Source organism: Anneissia japonica, unplaced genomic scaffold (genome assembly GCF_011630105.1).
Source record: "Anneissia japonica isolate Jap-2015-1 unplaced genomic scaffold, ASM1163010v1 scaffold287740_len772037_cov194, whole genome shotgun sequence".
Classification (NCBI taxonomy): domain Eukaryota; kingdom Metazoa; phylum Echinodermata; class Crinoidea; order Comatulida; family Comatulidae; genus Anneissia; species Anneissia japonica.
In genome coordinates this window covers 102,635-119,968 of record NW_022736571.1, presented here as the reverse complement: position 1 = coordinate 119,968, position 17,334 = coordinate 102,635, and the positions used below count along the sequence as shown (strand labels likewise).

Sequence of the window (17,334 nt, the reverse complement as noted above, 5' to 3'; positions counted from 1 at the left end):
AAACTGAAGGTTTAATAGGAATATTCTAGACCTATTTTAAAGATGTAGGTTTAGATGTAGGCCTACGGCCAGGCAGGAGGCAGCCGAGACCTCCTCCTACTTCTAGCCTAGGCCGTAGTCTAGTGTAGTTATGAAATCATCCCACGGTTTTTACCTGTCTGCACCAACCAAAAAGTTAGTGACAGTGACTGTATTCTCTCTTGAATGCTTTAAAAAATGTTTATTTCTTTGACGAATGTGAAACATTACAAACAAGTTCCTTAACGGAAAGGTCAGTTAGTGACTATCCTTAATATGAAGACATATTATAGTGTAAAATGCTTAGCATACAACAAATTTGGAGAACTATCCATATCCAATTGCCAATACTCGATTTTGTAGAAATATTTTTGTTCTTATAAAAAAAATTTTTTTTTAGAGGTAGCTTTAATCTCTTTATTACTACTTGATGTTCTAAACCATGCACATATATTTACAATGTCATACCATACAGCCATTCATATTACTAATAAGCATACATCTTTTTTACACAAAGACTACTGGAGCGAAAACTCTTGCACATTGGATGAACTACGCTGCAAAAACGGAGAATGCGTTGACAAGGATCAAGTGTGTGTCTATAACAAGGACGTCAACCACTTATCTACGGGATGTAGAGATTCCACCCACTTGGAAAATTGCAGTAATTAATATTTCGACATTTTTTATATATAAAATAGTTTGTCAAGCCTCAGTATAATGTGTAGCGGATTATATTTCTACAAATGCTTGGTCAGCCTAATCCATACATAGATATCTAATCCATACGTAGATATACGTACCACCGTAATTCAATGATCCTTCAAAGTGACACAATTCAAATTTTTTTTTCTTTGACATTTTGATTACGTACATTGAACTCTATTTTTTCAGTTAATTTTTAAGAGTGAAACTATATTACGTAGATAAGTAGACTAAATAACCATAACGCATAAACCGAGGAAAATAGATCATTCAGTTAATTTTTAAGAGTGAAACTATAATATGTAGCTAAGTAGACTAAATAACCATAGCGCATAAACTGAGGAAAATGGATCGGAAGAACCGCACACGGTGTTGCAATCATGATTGTCTACATAAGGACTAGCTGGATTAGGGCTAGACGAAAAGACAGTGGCGTAACAGGGGGTTGTTACCAGGCTGACCGTGGAGGTATATAATACCTCCATGGGCTGACCAAGCCGTCCTACCGGGCTGGGTAAGAAGAGGAAAGAAAGAGGGGAGATGGAGAGAAAGAGAAAGATATCCTATGACCAGATATGACAACACCCCGCAACCCCTTCTCCACTTCAAATGTCCACAGAGTTAGAGCAAATAGTTGTGAGTGATACATGTCTGATGTAAATGAGATACACAGGCTGCGTGCAGATGGCATATTAGGCCTATAAAAGATAAGCCCTAAACCCAAAAATATATTAGCACTTCGCATGCATTTTTCAGGTTACAACTTGTGCTTGTCCTCCTTTCCCTTCTAAGTTAATTGAACACATAATAGTCCAAAGAGAAAGAAATGTGTATTGATGGTGAAAGAATATGTTTGTAATAGATAAAACCATAATGGGAATACTGTACTTATATTTTGTTTCGAACACACATGTTTGGCCTAATATTATATATAAGTCGTATTGTTTTCTATATTGGGGGTGGGTGAAGGTACCACACCGGTCATAAATTACAACCTGGAAAATTATTAGATTTGACACCCCTGGCCCAAGATCCTTGTTACGCGCCTGCGAAAATATTAGATTCCCTAGCTTACCTAGGAACAGCGGTACTGTTTAACTTGGTCTAGGCCTATATCATGCATTAAGTGTGGAATCACAGTGATTTAAGCAGGATAATGCTAATTTGTATGCCTATGATCACCCTTGATGGTTAAACAGGCTAAAATACAGTTTGTGTCTGACAATTGAAAGTATACAGCCAGTAAAATGAGATTTTCGTTTTCATGAAGACACAAACTTTCGTGTAAAAAACTATATGCTGTGTTTATTTGGTGTTTTCACAAAAAGACACAAACTGTTTTCGCTACTTATAAGAATAATTCAATAAAACAAGGAAAAATAAGTCGAACATTTGAATTGTTAAATGCTTTAACTTTAACCAATAAAAATTTTAAAATCGATATCTTGATTGTGAAATTTACGGTTTTGTGAAGTAGTCATTTGTTAATTGTTATTTGGTATTTATATAGCGCCTATTCATTTAAGTTACAAAGCGCTTAGTTTTTCCTGGTCATTAGGTCCATGTGCTTAAATGTTGCTGCCATATATTGGTGCAGTAGCAGGCAATCCCACGATATACCCACTTACATTCCTGGCTGGAGAGAAGCAATGCAGATTAAAGTGTTTTGCTCAAGGACACAAGCTGGAGATTGAAACCCCGACCTTGAGGTTCGGAAACCAAACCGTTCGCACTGCGCCAAACTGCTTCCAATATAGTTCACTTCAAAAGTGTTTTCCTCAAAAGGCTGATTTGGTTGCTGGAAATTGAAATTTGTGTTACTTCATGGTGTCAGTGATGGAGTGCATACAATCCGAAAATATTTTTTCTTAAAACAAAAGCAATATTATTGGTACTAAGTATTACTTCTATAATAATAGTTAGCATTTCTGTTTAGGTCATGAATAGAACAAAAATCTAAATTTAAAATTTTTCAAAAGTATCATGCCTGTTTCGATTTTAGATGATATGGAATGTCCTAGTGGAACCGTGAAGTGCCCTGGAACCTACTGTATAACAAAACATCTACAATGCAACACTATCTGGGACTGTCCAAACGGAGAGGATGAGATCGAATGTGGTACGAAGGAAACTACCAATAATATTTATATGTAATCTGGTGACTAAATTCAGTTAACCTATAACTGTAGCCTACTTTCGGAGCCTCATACAGAGACTTGGTTGTGGTTTTAAGAAATAGGTATCGTAGGCCTTAATTATTATTGCGCCTAAGAGTGTATGGAGCCCCACATAATCAGTCCAATTTATTTAATTTTGCTTGTAAATAACTTTCAAATTACAAAGAAATTGAGGTTAAATTAATTATTCGCACTGAGTGTCATTTTCTGCTTAAATTAGAATCGTATGAATGTCCCGGAATGTTTCGGTGTCACAAGTCTCAAGTGTGCGTTTCCCGTTCTCAGAGGTGTAATGGTATTATTGAATGTCCAGAAGCAGACGATGAAATGTATTGTAGTAAGTATAAAATAGTTTTCAACTGTACAATGAAATGTATTGTAGTAAGTATAAAATAGTTTTCAACTGACCAATGAAATGTATTGTAGTAAGTATAAAATAGTTTTCAACTGACTAATGAAATGTATTGTAGTAAGTATAAAATAGTTTTCAACTGACCAATGAAATGTATTGTAGCAAGTATAAAATAGTTTTCAACTGACCAATCAGAACAAGACCAGGAACAGCCCCATAGCCAATGTGGACTGGGGGTCATGCCCCTGTTGAATTTTTGGCGCCCCTGTTGAATTTTTGGCCCCCCTGTTGAATTCAAAGTTATATTTGATTTTCAAAACAGATAATTCTCTACTAAGTTATAATTGAGCATTGAAGAGCAACAAATTTATTTCTTTTAATTTATATAGGCCAAGTATGCCTAATACAACTTTGACTAGATACCTATTCACTTTTATGAGCGACCATTATTCTGGCCCCAAAATCTTGACTGGCAAACAACCGGAATGTTGTCCAAGGAGTTTTTTTACTTCTAAAAGTTATTGAGTATAAGCAACTGCTCTCTAGGTTATTCCTGGGATGTTTAAATCATGCATTATATATTCGATGAATATCTGCTGTATCTAAATAACCCGTATTCCAATCCTCAATATGTGGCCAGGATAATCTCGGAATTGTGCCAGTACATTACTATCCTCCTAGGGCCTAAGGGTCGCATACATTGATGTTCGCAAAAAAATTATAGATTATATTCATTAAAATTTTACCTATTATGTGCCACCAAACACTACAAGTAGGATGACTTTTCCACAGGTAATTTACGTATGCTTTGTACCCGGTACGATGCACTAAAATATTTTTCAAAGGCTATTTCTAAAGCATTTGAAAATTTGGCACGCACGTTTTTGTTCGATTGGCCTATTTTAAAGTTGGTTCAACTTTATTTTTTATATTTTTAATCACGTCAGGGCATCATCATACTTCTTGAATACGGTTTACTCCACTGAAATCATGTCATTGATTGTTTGTGAAGCTCTTAGAGGACTTGTAAAGGCATGAAGCGCTATATAAGAACAACATATTATTATTAAGCGCCTCGAGGTTGTGTCAACGTGAGGCGCTATATAAATCCAGAATTATTATTAGAATTATTATTATTTTATTGTTGTCAATATTACTGATTATATTGTTTGAAAATTTGCAGTTGGAAGTAATAATTTATTTAATGCTTGTGGTACACCATGTAGTAAGTTCTGAAAAGTTGTTTTCTTAAGAATATCTCAACATTTTGATTAAATTGCTTTAATCGTCATCCGGAGAATAATATCAAGTGAAACGTCGATTCTCAACAAAACAGCAGTTCTTTTCAGAACTATCTACGTAGTGTATCGCAAGCATTTAGTATGCCAATATATACTTTATCTGCCCTAAATGGTGAAATATATAATATATGACTTGACTCAATATCCGTATATTTAGATATATAGATATTTATGCTCTTTACAAATGCTGTATCCGTTTTAAACAATTTCAGAATGTAATGTATGCATTAACAGTTTCACCTAGGTAGGCCCACCAATACTCTATCTCTGGGACTGATCAGGTGCCTTTTAGGGCCCGCAATTATGTTGCACTGGAGTCTGTCACCAACTTGTTAAGCCGCTAAACCGTCGTGGGACTGGAGTGTGGCCCTTCTAGTACTCGGCCCCCTCTGAAAATTGTAATTCCCCCTGATCAATGATTGTAGCTACGGGGCTCTAGTGTTAGTGAAGCTAGTGCGATCAAAAAGATATAATAGAACGATGTTTAGAACAGTTTGAGGGAAGTTTGGTACATTTAAAGAGAAATCTACTGTAGGCCTATATTACAATTTGCAAGTTTTACTCTATGCCTGAGGTTTGGTCTTTGGCTGTCAGAGCGGCATCGAATGCAAAAGTTTCACACCCAATATGCGTTACACATGGTAGGTCTGTGTGTTGTGTAATGCTGTTGTATTTGATTTTGACATGTTTTCACAAAATACTAATTGACTTTGTCTACAGATCTCACCTGCCCAACAGGATGTATATGTGTTGGTCTGTCAGTCACCTGTCAATATGTACTGTGGGATTTTTCTATGGCAGTTATGGTACCTTCTTCAACTAAATATTTGTAAGTACACAATCCGTTGCTTTTTATCATGATCATGAGATCTCTTGCAATATTATTTTATATTACATTCTTTTAATGTTATATTTTTCGAAATGACATCTATTATATCTTTTGTTTTGTTTTCTGTGTTTTGAGTGCTGCCTTGGAGAGCCACATGATAGTGGCACTTTTGTGTACTTTTGGTTATCCTGGGTTGGCAGCACTCTTTGTTTTTGTTTCTGTTTTTATTGTCTTTTTTTATTGTAATTTTGATTGTAATTTTAACCTGAAATAAATTTGAATTTGAATTTGAATCATAGAATACAACTGGAAGCGTTATTTTGAGTAGAGTTGGGTTCTTCAAGTTCAACTCATACAAAGCCTGAACTTGAACATTAGTTTGTTTCATACAAACTTTTTTTTTCATTAGTTTAACTTAAGTAAAACTTGAAAAATACATTTAAAAAAAAGAGACCAACTTTATATTAATAAGTCTTTAGTACTACATTGTTAATTTATAGCACACTTTATTATTAAACCTAGGCCCTAATATATATGTTTCATATGTATTATTATTACCATTATATTTACCCTGAAGACACTTGCATTCCTGATGATTACATAATGTCGAATATTGAATCCCAACAAGATGGCGTTCATTTCAATTCTTGTAGTATGTATACTATCTTATGTGAGATTAATCAGTTGACCGTTTGGTTTCTGAAGACACTTAGATAGATATATAAATATGCAATATAACATTCATGTAAGCATATATCAAATGTGTATGTTAGCCTCACCTTTGAGTAACCAAATAGATAATACAGTTTCTCAAGATATTTATTTATTTATTACCATTTTTAGAGAATGTGACCTATCCAGTTCCTGCAGGAACTGATCATTAGGGCCCTCGATAAAACATATATACAGTAAAACATGTAAAATATTAAATATTCAAAAGAGAGATGAACGGGAGCACCTACAACATAAACAATACATTAAAACTTGTGAAAATCATTTGGTGCATAGCCACAGTTTTATTTTACACCCTTTGATTGAATATTGATTGATTGATTGATAACAATACAGGGATTTAATATACCGCCATTGATATGTAATAAAAGATTTAACACGAAATGGAGCCATTTCGACCCTAAGTATGGAGTACTTACAGCAGTGTAAAAACATATATCAGCATATAGGTATATATATATATATATATATATATATACATTCAACACTTACTGTATATGACGCAAATTTTCGGTCTGTCTGGACCCTCTTCAGGCGTAGTCCGATCGTCGTCTGAACCAATCAGTTCGTCTCCGTTTCCGCATAACATGTTACGTAACGCTAAATGAAGCAGGGACATACATAGGAGAAACATCTAGAAGCATAGGAGAAAGGGTAAATGAACACTATAATAAGTATGTAATCAAAGAGAAAACTTCGGTGTTTTATCAGCACATAAAAGAGGAGCACGGAGGAGAAATGAAGGAGTTAACGGTCAAAATCCTTAGTAAACATGCAGGAAACCCGATGATTCGACAAGTGACGGAGGCTGAGAGAATTAAAATACATAATCCTAGCCTCAATAAGAAAGAAGAGTGGGGAACGTGCATCTCCCCCATAGTAGGATACACTCCCAAGTTTAATTATATACCTTGTGGCTATGCATTATTATTGTGGGCGTTTTCTTTATATGTTGACGTTTTTTTGTCTATACATTTTATCGAATTCTATCATAGCCTATAATATAAAGGAACAGTGGTATGATGTCATGAGTTATTTACCATACTCATGAATAACCACTACTCTGTATAGCGTTACGTAACATGTTATGCGGAAACAGAGACAAACTGATTGGTTCAGACGACAATCGGACTACGTCTGAGGAGGGTCCAGACGGACCGAAAATTTGCGTCATAAACAGTAAGTGTTGAATGTATATATATATATATACCTATATGCTTATATATGTTTTTACACTGCTGTCAGTACTCCATACTTAGGGTCGAAATGGCTCCATTTCATGTTAAATCTTATATGTCAAATATTACCCTCCATAAATTAAATGGTTTCATTACTAATCTGATAGCATTACATGATATGAAATAAATTGGCTCAATATAGATCAGTATCAAGTGTAGAATCACCGCCTGTTCGTGTTCGAAAGTCGTCATTGTCAACAGTTGAAGATGTCTTGAAGGTGGATTTGACTCAATTTCAAATGCTTATATTAATGTAGGTATAACTTGTAAAATTATCCAAATTTATGAAATAGTTTCAGTATGCCATCCCTTAATTTGTACGGACTTTTTCAAAGAGTTTTGAGTAAATATATGTATTTCTACCATATTTACTAGACCTTTTGAAATACATCCCGATTTCTTTTGTGGGAGGTACTTTGACACTGTTATTCATTTTAAATATTATTTAAATAAGTAAATATCATATGGGATACGCCCTCATTTAACAATTTTCAAACGTCGAAACAGGATTTTCCGAGACATACTGTACATTTATATAAACATACATTACATCATTTATATAGCGCTATTTCATAAAGATCAGAGCGGTTTTTGCTTTTAAAAACAAAAATTTTTAACTAACATACTGTGACGATGAAATACATCTAACAGAAGAAAACCGGAAAGTGATAAAAAAAATAAATAAATAAAAAATAAAACAATGCAGATGAAACCAAACACTACCGCACTATTCCCCAGCAATTTAAAATAAAACAAAGCAGATGAAACAAAACACTACCGCATCATTCCCCAGCAATTTAAAATAAAACAACGCAGATGAAACCAAACACTACCGCATCATTCCCCATCAATTTAAGGCAGCAAAGCCCGCCATCATAGTATTCACAGGTTCTCAAATGATGTTGGCATCTGGTCCTAGTCAATTCCTCCTAGTCAAATCAGAAGGATACAATAAAGTTTTCAACATTTTCTTAAATATTTTAACAGAGGCTGAAATACGAATGTTGTGTGTAATTTGTTCCAGTAATGTGGTAACACATAAGAAAATATCTGCCGATGTGAAGTTGTGAGTGAGTTGACTGGTGGGCTTAATATTTTGTAAAATATGGCTAAGCAATTTTGTGGTAATGCTGAACATTATATAACATTTTTTCATGTTATTTATATTATTTATTCTATTCATTCATTCATTTATTTGTTGATTTTTTTTCCCAAGGAACATTTCGTCAAATGGGATTGAGACAATTGCTGAATCTACCTTTGTAAACCAAGTGAATTTAGATACTCTGTAAGTAGAATGACTGTACTTATATATTCAACTTGCTCCAAATGTCTTATTACATTGTAGAGTACCACCAGCAAGCAGGGAGCTTGTACCGAAAAAGCAAATTGTATTAAAGTTAAATCAGTTTGCAGGTCGACTGACTGTGACGTGATTGTAATATTTTTTTTAATATAAGGGAGGTGCGATATGCAGGTCTGCAGGTAATAGTACATACTATTAGTAGGCCTAATAGTACAGTATAGGCTAGGCCTTTTGCCCAGTCACTATTATGACTAGGGACACAACGAAAAGTCGATGCCAAATAAAAATCTCGTTCTAGGACTCTTATTATTGTAAATTTATTATCATTATTACTATTATTATTATCATTATTGTTATTATTTTCATTTTCTTGTCTTTAAAGTGTGCTGTCTGGCAATCAAATCACGAGCCTTGAAGCAGGATGTTTTGACGGTCTCAAGAGACTCACAAACTTGTAAGTTGGCGGCTTGATAGTCATAAGTCCACATGAATTTCTTAAGTAGAAATACTGTTCCAGTAGTGAACATAATGATATTTCAATTGATACATTTGTATATTCTTGTAAGCTATGAATATCCTATTGACAACTATAAAAAAAAGATAACTATCTTGTCAACAAATACATTAGCAGGCCTAAAATAAGCGTACTGTTCCTTTATGATATCGGTGAGCCCATTGTATTTTGGGAAAAAAATCATAATTAAAAAATTTATCATTTATTTCGTGCCGGGCTTTGCATCAGAGAAAGTCTTTATATGTGTGTATATTGTATATACTTTCTAGGTTTATAGATAATAATGGATTGGTGAAGATTGGACCAGGAGTTTTCATCTACACACCTATTTTGAGTACTTTGTAAGTATTCCTAAACAATTATTGTTTTAAAAATGGCAGCACCTCTTTGCTTCGTCAACATTGAAATACATTAATTTGATATATTTATATTTAAGAACTAATTTTTTTTATGTACCGCTTAAAATTCACGTTTCCACATCAATTGTATTATAGGCATGTTGAAAACAATCGTTTGGAAGAATTTCAATCCGATATGTTTGATGATCTCAATTTCTTGAATAATCTGTAAGTATATTGTAAATATTCTAGTTTTTTATGTAGCATGAATTTTACATATATGTAAATAATGTAATGAATAATGCGTTTTTTGTCTATAAATATATAATAATAATACTATTAATATAAGGTAATAACAAATAAAATAACACTAATGATAATAATGTAAAAGTAATATTGTTTAAAAAATCTTGAGACAAGCTAAAATTGTTCTACAGTTAATGTTTCATTTGCTACTTTTTAAGTCCTTTCTGTTTTGATAGTCTTAAAAATCAACATGTATTTAAAGTATCAATATAAAATAAATGGAAATTAATAATATATTCTATTGTTTTAGATATACTGATGACTACCAATTCTGCTGCATGATCCCAAAGGTAACAAATTGCGAACCACCTCCTGACATATTTTCATCTTGTGAAGACTTGATGCGAATATCATTCCTTCGTGTGATGATGTGGATTTTAGGCTTAAGTGCCCTTGTGGGGAATGCTTTCGTAATTTTCTGGCGGGTGCGAGACAAGTGTACACGCAATGTCCAGTCCTTTTTAATAACAAACCTTGCAATATCTGACTTCTTAATGGGTGTGTACATGATTATAATTGCTGGTGCAGACGTCCATTATCGAGGACAGTATGCTGTGTTTGCAACCGCCTGGAGATCAAGTTTCTTGTGTAGTTTTGCTGGAGCACTGTCTATGATTTCAAGTGAGTTTTCGGTGTTTACATTGGTGATTATCAGTCTTGACAGAGCTATTTCAGTAGGATTTCCCTTCAGTAGTTTGAAAATCACCCGCAAACGATCCTACGTTTTAATTTGTGTTGGCTGGTTTGTTGCAATTACATTAGGATTATTGCCAAACTTTAGGATTTCTTACTTCGGTGACGACTTCTACGGGCGTCCTAGTGTTTGCTTGGCGTTACCGCTAACAAAGGTGCGTTTATCTGGATGGGAATATTCAGTGGCAATCGTATTGATTTTAAATTTATTTAGTTTTCTCATCATAGCCGTCAGTTACGTTTTCATGTACATTGTCGTAAAAAAGACAGCTGCCTCAGCCAAAAGAAATGTCGCCAATCGCACTGACGTCAAAATGGCAACCAAGATGGCGATGATCATATTCACCGATTTTTGCTGCTGGTTGCCGATAATCATGATGGGGATTGTTGCTCAGATAGGCTCTTGGGAAATTCCTGTGGACGTTTACGTTTGGAGTGCTACTCTGATACTACCGATTAATGCGTCACTCAATCCATATCTGTACACCATATTTTGGATAAACGATGCAAAAAAACGTAGGCAGAAGTTGAGCTCAATACAACTAACTGAACACTCACTCAGTCGATCAACAGGTTGGTAAACTTATGTTACTTAAATTTTGAACTTAACTCTATAATATTTGGTAGGAAAGTTTGTAAATACAGTGCTGCAATTCAGCTTAGGCTGCCACTGATTGTAAAGAATGAATAAAGGAATTGAATTGAAAAAAAAAGAATTGACTTGAATTGAAATGAATATACTCAGTATGATTTTTTTCGTAATTGTAGGTCTAGTACAGTATTGTTTTTTTTCTGTACAAATATTTTAATTGAGTTAAAATATTAATAAATTAGAATTGTTTATTTTATAAACATGTTCAATATTAACACAATAATAAAATAAATAAAAATGTAAGTGTATTAATTTGTAATTAAAAGTAGGCCTATCTTTGTAAAAATACAATATTTAGGGAAAAACATTCTTAACTTACAAGATGTTTTTTCTTTCAGCGAAAAATGACACACATTCGTTTGCAGTTATATTTGACAGCAATATTTCCAGGGACTCAATGTTGACAAAAAATCGCATATTTTCAAAACAACAAATAGTCGAAGTAGAGCGTGAGCTAAAAAGAAGCCTTCAGTTTATGCACGATAGAAATATCTATCATGGTCATGTGACACATGAAAACATCATTATCTACGAGGAACAGGTAAATTATGCACTAATGCTAATGCTGCCACCTCCACTACTGCAACTCTACTACCACTAATACTACTACTACCACCACCACCACTATAACTACCACTACTACTACTCTACTGCAACTACTACTACTACTACTACTAGTAGTAGTAGTAGTAGTAGTAGTAGTAGTGGTAGTAGTACAACCACTACTACTACTACTAAAACTACTGCTAAAACTACCACTACTACTACTACTACTACTACTACTAAATATAATGGTAATAATAATATTTAAATTAACTGTAGTTGTAGTAATAGCTGGTACTCATATTCAGTAAATAATCAATGAAGTTATTGGTTATTCATGTCACTACAGGGCAAGATTCGTTCAATTCTTCTAACAAAGAATGCAGAGTACAATTCAAATGATAAACAAGATTTAGGTTCAGAAGACTTGCAGCAACTTTCCACATTCTTAAAGGATTTGCAAGATGGAAAGTACAACAACAGTGATAAAGAGCAAAACAACACCAATCTATGATTTGCATAGGCAAGTGTTCTGTCCTTATCTTGAGCATGTATTGGCACGTAATGATAACATAACTCATCCTGTATTGCGGCAGATACAGTAAATACATGGTCGGTCAGGTATGTAGTGTATGTAGGACGTAATCCAGTACAATACTTAATTTTATCTTTCAAAATTTAAATTATCACAAAACAATTTTAATATTTTATCGTTTTATAAGCTGAAATCAACTAAATATTGAATTTCAAATCAAGACTGATTTTATGATAGTAAAATTATTATGTAGGCCTATCTCGTATTAATGTGAAAATATTTGTATGTTGGTATTAAAATGTTGTTGAACTATTTTAGGGTCATTATCGATACTGTAGATTTACAGTTTCTGCTATTATTTCTTTTCTAATAAGTATTATTAGGTCGTACACAATGTTGGGGATATATTATTCATTATAATATTATAATCTATCACTGATCTCGCCACTTTCATTAATCCAAACATATCAGCCAAATCAATGTTTAGTAACTAGGCCAAAATAGTGAAATTAAAAAGTAAACAACGAAGGCTTAGGAATAAAGACTCTTATAGATAATTTTTTAGCATATGTAATTGTAAATCTTATCATGGAGGTATTATTGAGAAGATCACTCAGCAACAGATCCTTTGTCGCGACAAACCAATGTGTTCCCCACGCTTTTAGATCGCCCGCGGGCGTATTACCCTATAGTTCACATTTTTTCGTTAGCAACAACTTGGCAACGTCATGCGTTATATGCTTCAGCACAGCAGTTGTGCGATAAAGCCTTTGATTTTAACCCATTAAATATCTTTATAATAAACAATGTTCCCCTGATTGGATTTTTTCTGACTTTTAGTATGTTGTTATGTGTGTATTTCAGGAACAGATTTCGCAAAATATTTCTGTTAAAATTACTTCTGTATGCATCATAATTTTGTCTAAAGATTGATTGATTGGTTTGACTATAAAGCTAAGGCAGCGTAAATCTGAAAATTACTCTGATTTTGGATTGAATTTTCAAATAGTTAACCCTCGTTAACTCTAAAATGACTTAGTTTATTATAATCTCCATCATTCCTTAATTAATATTTGTTAAAATTAGAATTATCAAGTTTTATCCAATTTATGGAAATTCAAGTTGAAATATACCATACCTTTAAAGCTGATGTAAATGTTTCATTAAATTCAAAACTCTTTGTTTTAGAAAATATTATTATGTTTGGTATTTATTGAAAGATCAATGTATTAGCTTCATTGTTGAAACAACTGCGCAGCCATAGTGATTGACTGTAAGTAGTGCGCAATGAGAAAAGAATGTGCTCTCTAATTTGCCTGTGTTCTCCCGAAGCCATCTTAGCTGTCAATTTTACCGGTAAAGATAACTGGCCAACCAGTAAAAATTTTGAGTTTGTAAAAAAAAACAAACTACTGATTAGGCCTAGGTAGTCTAGGCTGGCCCTCTTTCAGTAAAGTCTTTCCAGTCTATGGCTATGAATGTGTGTTCTTGTTTCTTCATTTCATTAAACCCCACTCAAATGGGGTAACACCATACACTGCATGCATTGCTGAATTTTTATGGACAAATTTACCAGTAAAAATTTTTCAATTGGGAGAACACTGAATCGCCATGCTCAATTTTTTGGTAATCTAAGCCTGCTGAGCATTTGGTGGCGGGGAACACATTAGACTTCAAAGGCATCGCGCAAACGTTCTTCACGCACTGCATGCGGCAGCTTTGTTTTTAATTGGTTCATTTGCATAGTGCTGCATGCGCTTTTTCGAGTGATCTCCTTCTCAATAATACCTCCATGGTATTATGTATAAATGTTTTACAGTATTTCTGAGGTTCTCATAAGTTCTCAGATATAACAGCAAGTAGGCATATAGGTGTGATATTGGTTGGTGCAATGTTGACATGTGAAGGATTGTGACAGTTTATCAGTGGCAGATCCAGGAATTTGAAAGATCCAGGAATTTGAAATAGAGGGGGGGGGGGGTGTCATGGAAGGACGTTTACATATGAAGGGTCTAAACCACCTCAGACCCACTATGGTTGGGGCTGAGGTAAGAAAATGTAGGCCTATGATTGTGCCAATTCTAGATGGCGGAATTGGCACTCTCAAACTTAATATAATTTTCTTTTTCTCCATTTAAAAAAAATAATTTGTGGGGATTGTAGGGGTCCCCCTTGAATTCGCCACTGGTTATTGCTCCTTTTTCCAGACGTAATATACCAGGGAGTTATTATTTAGACAACTCCCTGGATATACCAACGGAACATGACCTAAGGATTTAGATTTTTTATACAGTAGTATAGTTTGTAGATTTTAAATAATAAAAAATAAGAGGTGATGTGTTTCTGACAAATAGGCAATTCCAAGATGCATAATTCTTTCAGACATAGGGGTATTATTGTCTTTAATTTTTTTTTTTTTGACCTACATATATCATTTTAGTGGGTCATGCTATTAACCTGCTCGTTATTGACCCTGCTGCAACTGTTCCAGTCAACTGATAACAGCAACTAGAATTCATTATACCTGATTATTTGCTAAACGAAGCTGCATTAAGCCACCTGTGTAGCTCCTGTTATAATGGATTCACACGAACGAACGAACGACTAGTGGATTACAGTAGTAATTTCACTGTTCACTGGTATAACCCTGTTTGCAGCGATAAGAAATTGAATTAGAATTGTACATTTTAACGTGGGTTAACTTATTTAAAATTGTTTTAAATGTTACTAAATTATGTATTCAAAGAGTAATAAATTTCGAGACATTCTAGGCATAAAATGTAACATGTTCTCTGCTGATCAGTGCAAACACACTGACACAGCTTTAGACCTAGTCATTTGAGTCTACAGCTAGGAACAGTGACGATAAAATCACTCAGCACATTAAAGTGCTAATCCTAGTTCAGACCTCCATAGCGGCGTCGTACACTGATCATTACCGACGTGTCTACAGGCCAGCCTTTCAAAACCTTTTAAATTTATAAAAAGTGCACTAAAAATATATATTCTCTCATCAATTATGGAAAATCGAAAAATCCTTTAATGATTCTATGATTTAAACAATATGTTTAATCAGCGAAATATATTTTAATGTTTCCAAAGCCACGTGTATGAATATTAATTAATATCGTTATATATGTTATAATTATGTAAATATAATATTACGTATATTTCGTTTGCTTATAATTTTAACCAAATTACTATATTAATTGTGTTGTGTACAGGAGACTGTTGAGACAAGCATTTGCTTCTAAGCTACTCCCTAAGATTTGTACTTTACATTGAATAAAAGTATTTGATTTAAATTGAATTGAATATATAATAGGCCTATGTAGCCTACATAAATAATCAAAAATTGGTATAAGCAGTGCTCAAATAAAGGAACAAGATATAAAATGTAAATGATTATTGAATAAATTTATTGGATTCAAATAAATATTAGTGGTTCTTTTTGAATGATCCAAAGTCAAGTGTAAAATTGAGATGGGCCTGTTTACACTTCAACGATAATGATAAAAATGCTAAAAAGCGATTGTTCATATAGAAAACAAAAGAAATAAGAGAAGTTTTTACACTAGGACGATTCTATAACGATTTATCGTGTACCGTACTCGCGCGAATAAGCGCCCGGGAGCTTAAAATATTTTTCGCACTTTCTGAGGGGCGTTTATTCAAACGGGCCGCTTATTTGAACGGGACGCTTATGAAAACAGAGTGGAGTGGAGTGGGGCGCTTATGGAAATAGATCAAAATCGAGTTCTTATGGGAAATTATTAAATTTAAGAGGCACTTTCAATGAAAAAAGATTAATAAGAACATTAAGAATGGTGGTTAGAAAAGACAATCGTCCGGAGAAAATAGCTCATGACAAGAATGCATGAATATTTATTACATAACAGCAAAATAGCAGATGCAATTAGTGGTGGTGGGCCGATTGAGATTAGCAGGATGGCAATTGTATTTTTTTTTAAACCTCAGATAAGGATGTGCTAAAGGTCGGAAAAAAGATTTAAAAAAGGAGTAGGACTAGGCATAGACAAATATGTAAAAAGAGTAAAGTTTGAAATATACTGTCTGTCCAGGGATCTGTCCAAGAGAAATATCCTCATTTTGATATTGACCGAAGAAGAATGTGTTTCTACTCTACAGCTCAAATCATGCCAACAACCACAGTCCCAGGATTGATTGAATTATTGATTTGCTAAAAAGAAAATCTTATGAGGGGGCGCTTAAGGAAATTTTCACGTTAGGAGGGGCGGTTATTCGAAAGGAGCGCTTATTCGCGCGAATACGGTATGCAATAACAAATTATTTTAACAAATCAAATCAGATGATGTCATAATCATGGACAAAGTATTAAATCGATGCTACTACGACGATTTTATTTTAGTGTTTTTCCATTATTATGACGTCATCTGATTTGATTTGTCATAATATGTTGTTATCGCATAACTGATAAATTGTTATCGAATCGTTCTAGTGTAAAAACTAATCTTATTTCTTTTATTTTCTATATGAACTATTGATTTTTAACTTTTTTTTTTTATCGTTATCGTTATCGTTGAAGTATAAACAGGCATTTACTCACTATTTATTGACGTTTCGCCTGCTATCAGCAAGGCTTAGTCATAAGCGCCTATATTACAGAACATCTCAATACTTGACTTTGGATCATAAAAAAAAACCACTAATACTAAAAATGTGAATGTATAAACATTTATTTCTTTTAAATCAAATCAAACAATAAATAAAGCCCAAAAAGGGGCAAGAAACGTTGAATTAAACAAATTTGATTTGTAAGTAATATGAAGTACGGTAATTAGTAAAGCTCCGCATAGTACACTATAGGAAAATTATTATACGAAGGTTAGATTTAATGCTTGAAAAAAAATCCTGAGGGCCTGCAATGCCCGAAGGAAATTTTGAATGCATTAAATCTAACCTGAGTATAATAATTTTCCGCTAGTGTACGATGCATGCTCTACTAATTGCTTAATAAGTCAATCGCCATCTTTTAATGTTAGTTTTTATAACCAACTGATGTGTTGTCATCGGTTGCTATAGTGATATGATCAGTATACTGCGTGCGTATTTA

At 33.7% G+C, this 17,334-nt stretch overlaps 1 protein-coding gene across 1 annotated transcript; it reads left to right on the top strand.

Moving 5' to 3' along the window:
* Positions 1–540: 540 nt before the first annotated feature.
* On the top strand, positions 541–13,131 carry LOC117116812 (G-protein coupled receptor GRL101-like). Its single transcript, XM_033260907.1, has 12 exons — positions 541–682; positions 2,726–2,842; positions 3,121–3,237; positions 5,274–5,382; positions 7,495–7,605; positions 8,569–8,640; positions 9,041–9,112; positions 9,442–9,513; positions 9,667–9,738; positions 10,067–11,082; positions 11,500–11,702; positions 12,054–13,131. Exons 2-12 carry the CDS (start codon positions 2,731–2,733, stop codon positions 12,216–12,218), a joined length of 2,121 nt encoding a protein of 706 aa, XP_033116798.1. The 5' UTR covers positions 541–682; positions 2,726–2,730; the 3' UTR covers positions 12,219–13,131.
* The last annotated feature ends 4,203 nt before the right edge of the window (positions 13,132–17,334 follow it).

Excerpts from the sequence above, each read along its gene's own strand:
- LOC117116812 (XM_033260907.1), top strand. The coding sequence starts at position 2,731 with ATGGAATGTCCTAGTGGAACCGTGAAGTGCCCTGGAACCTACTGTATA. Across the intron at positions 2,843-3,120 it reads AGAGGATGAGATCGAATGTG|AATCGTATGAATGTCCCGGA; the intron begins GTACGAAGGAAA and ends TGCTTAAATTAG. Across the intron at positions 11,083-11,499 it reads CTCACTCAGTCGATCAACAG|CGAAAAATGACACACATTCG; the intron begins GTTGGTAAACTT and ends TTTTTCTTTCAG.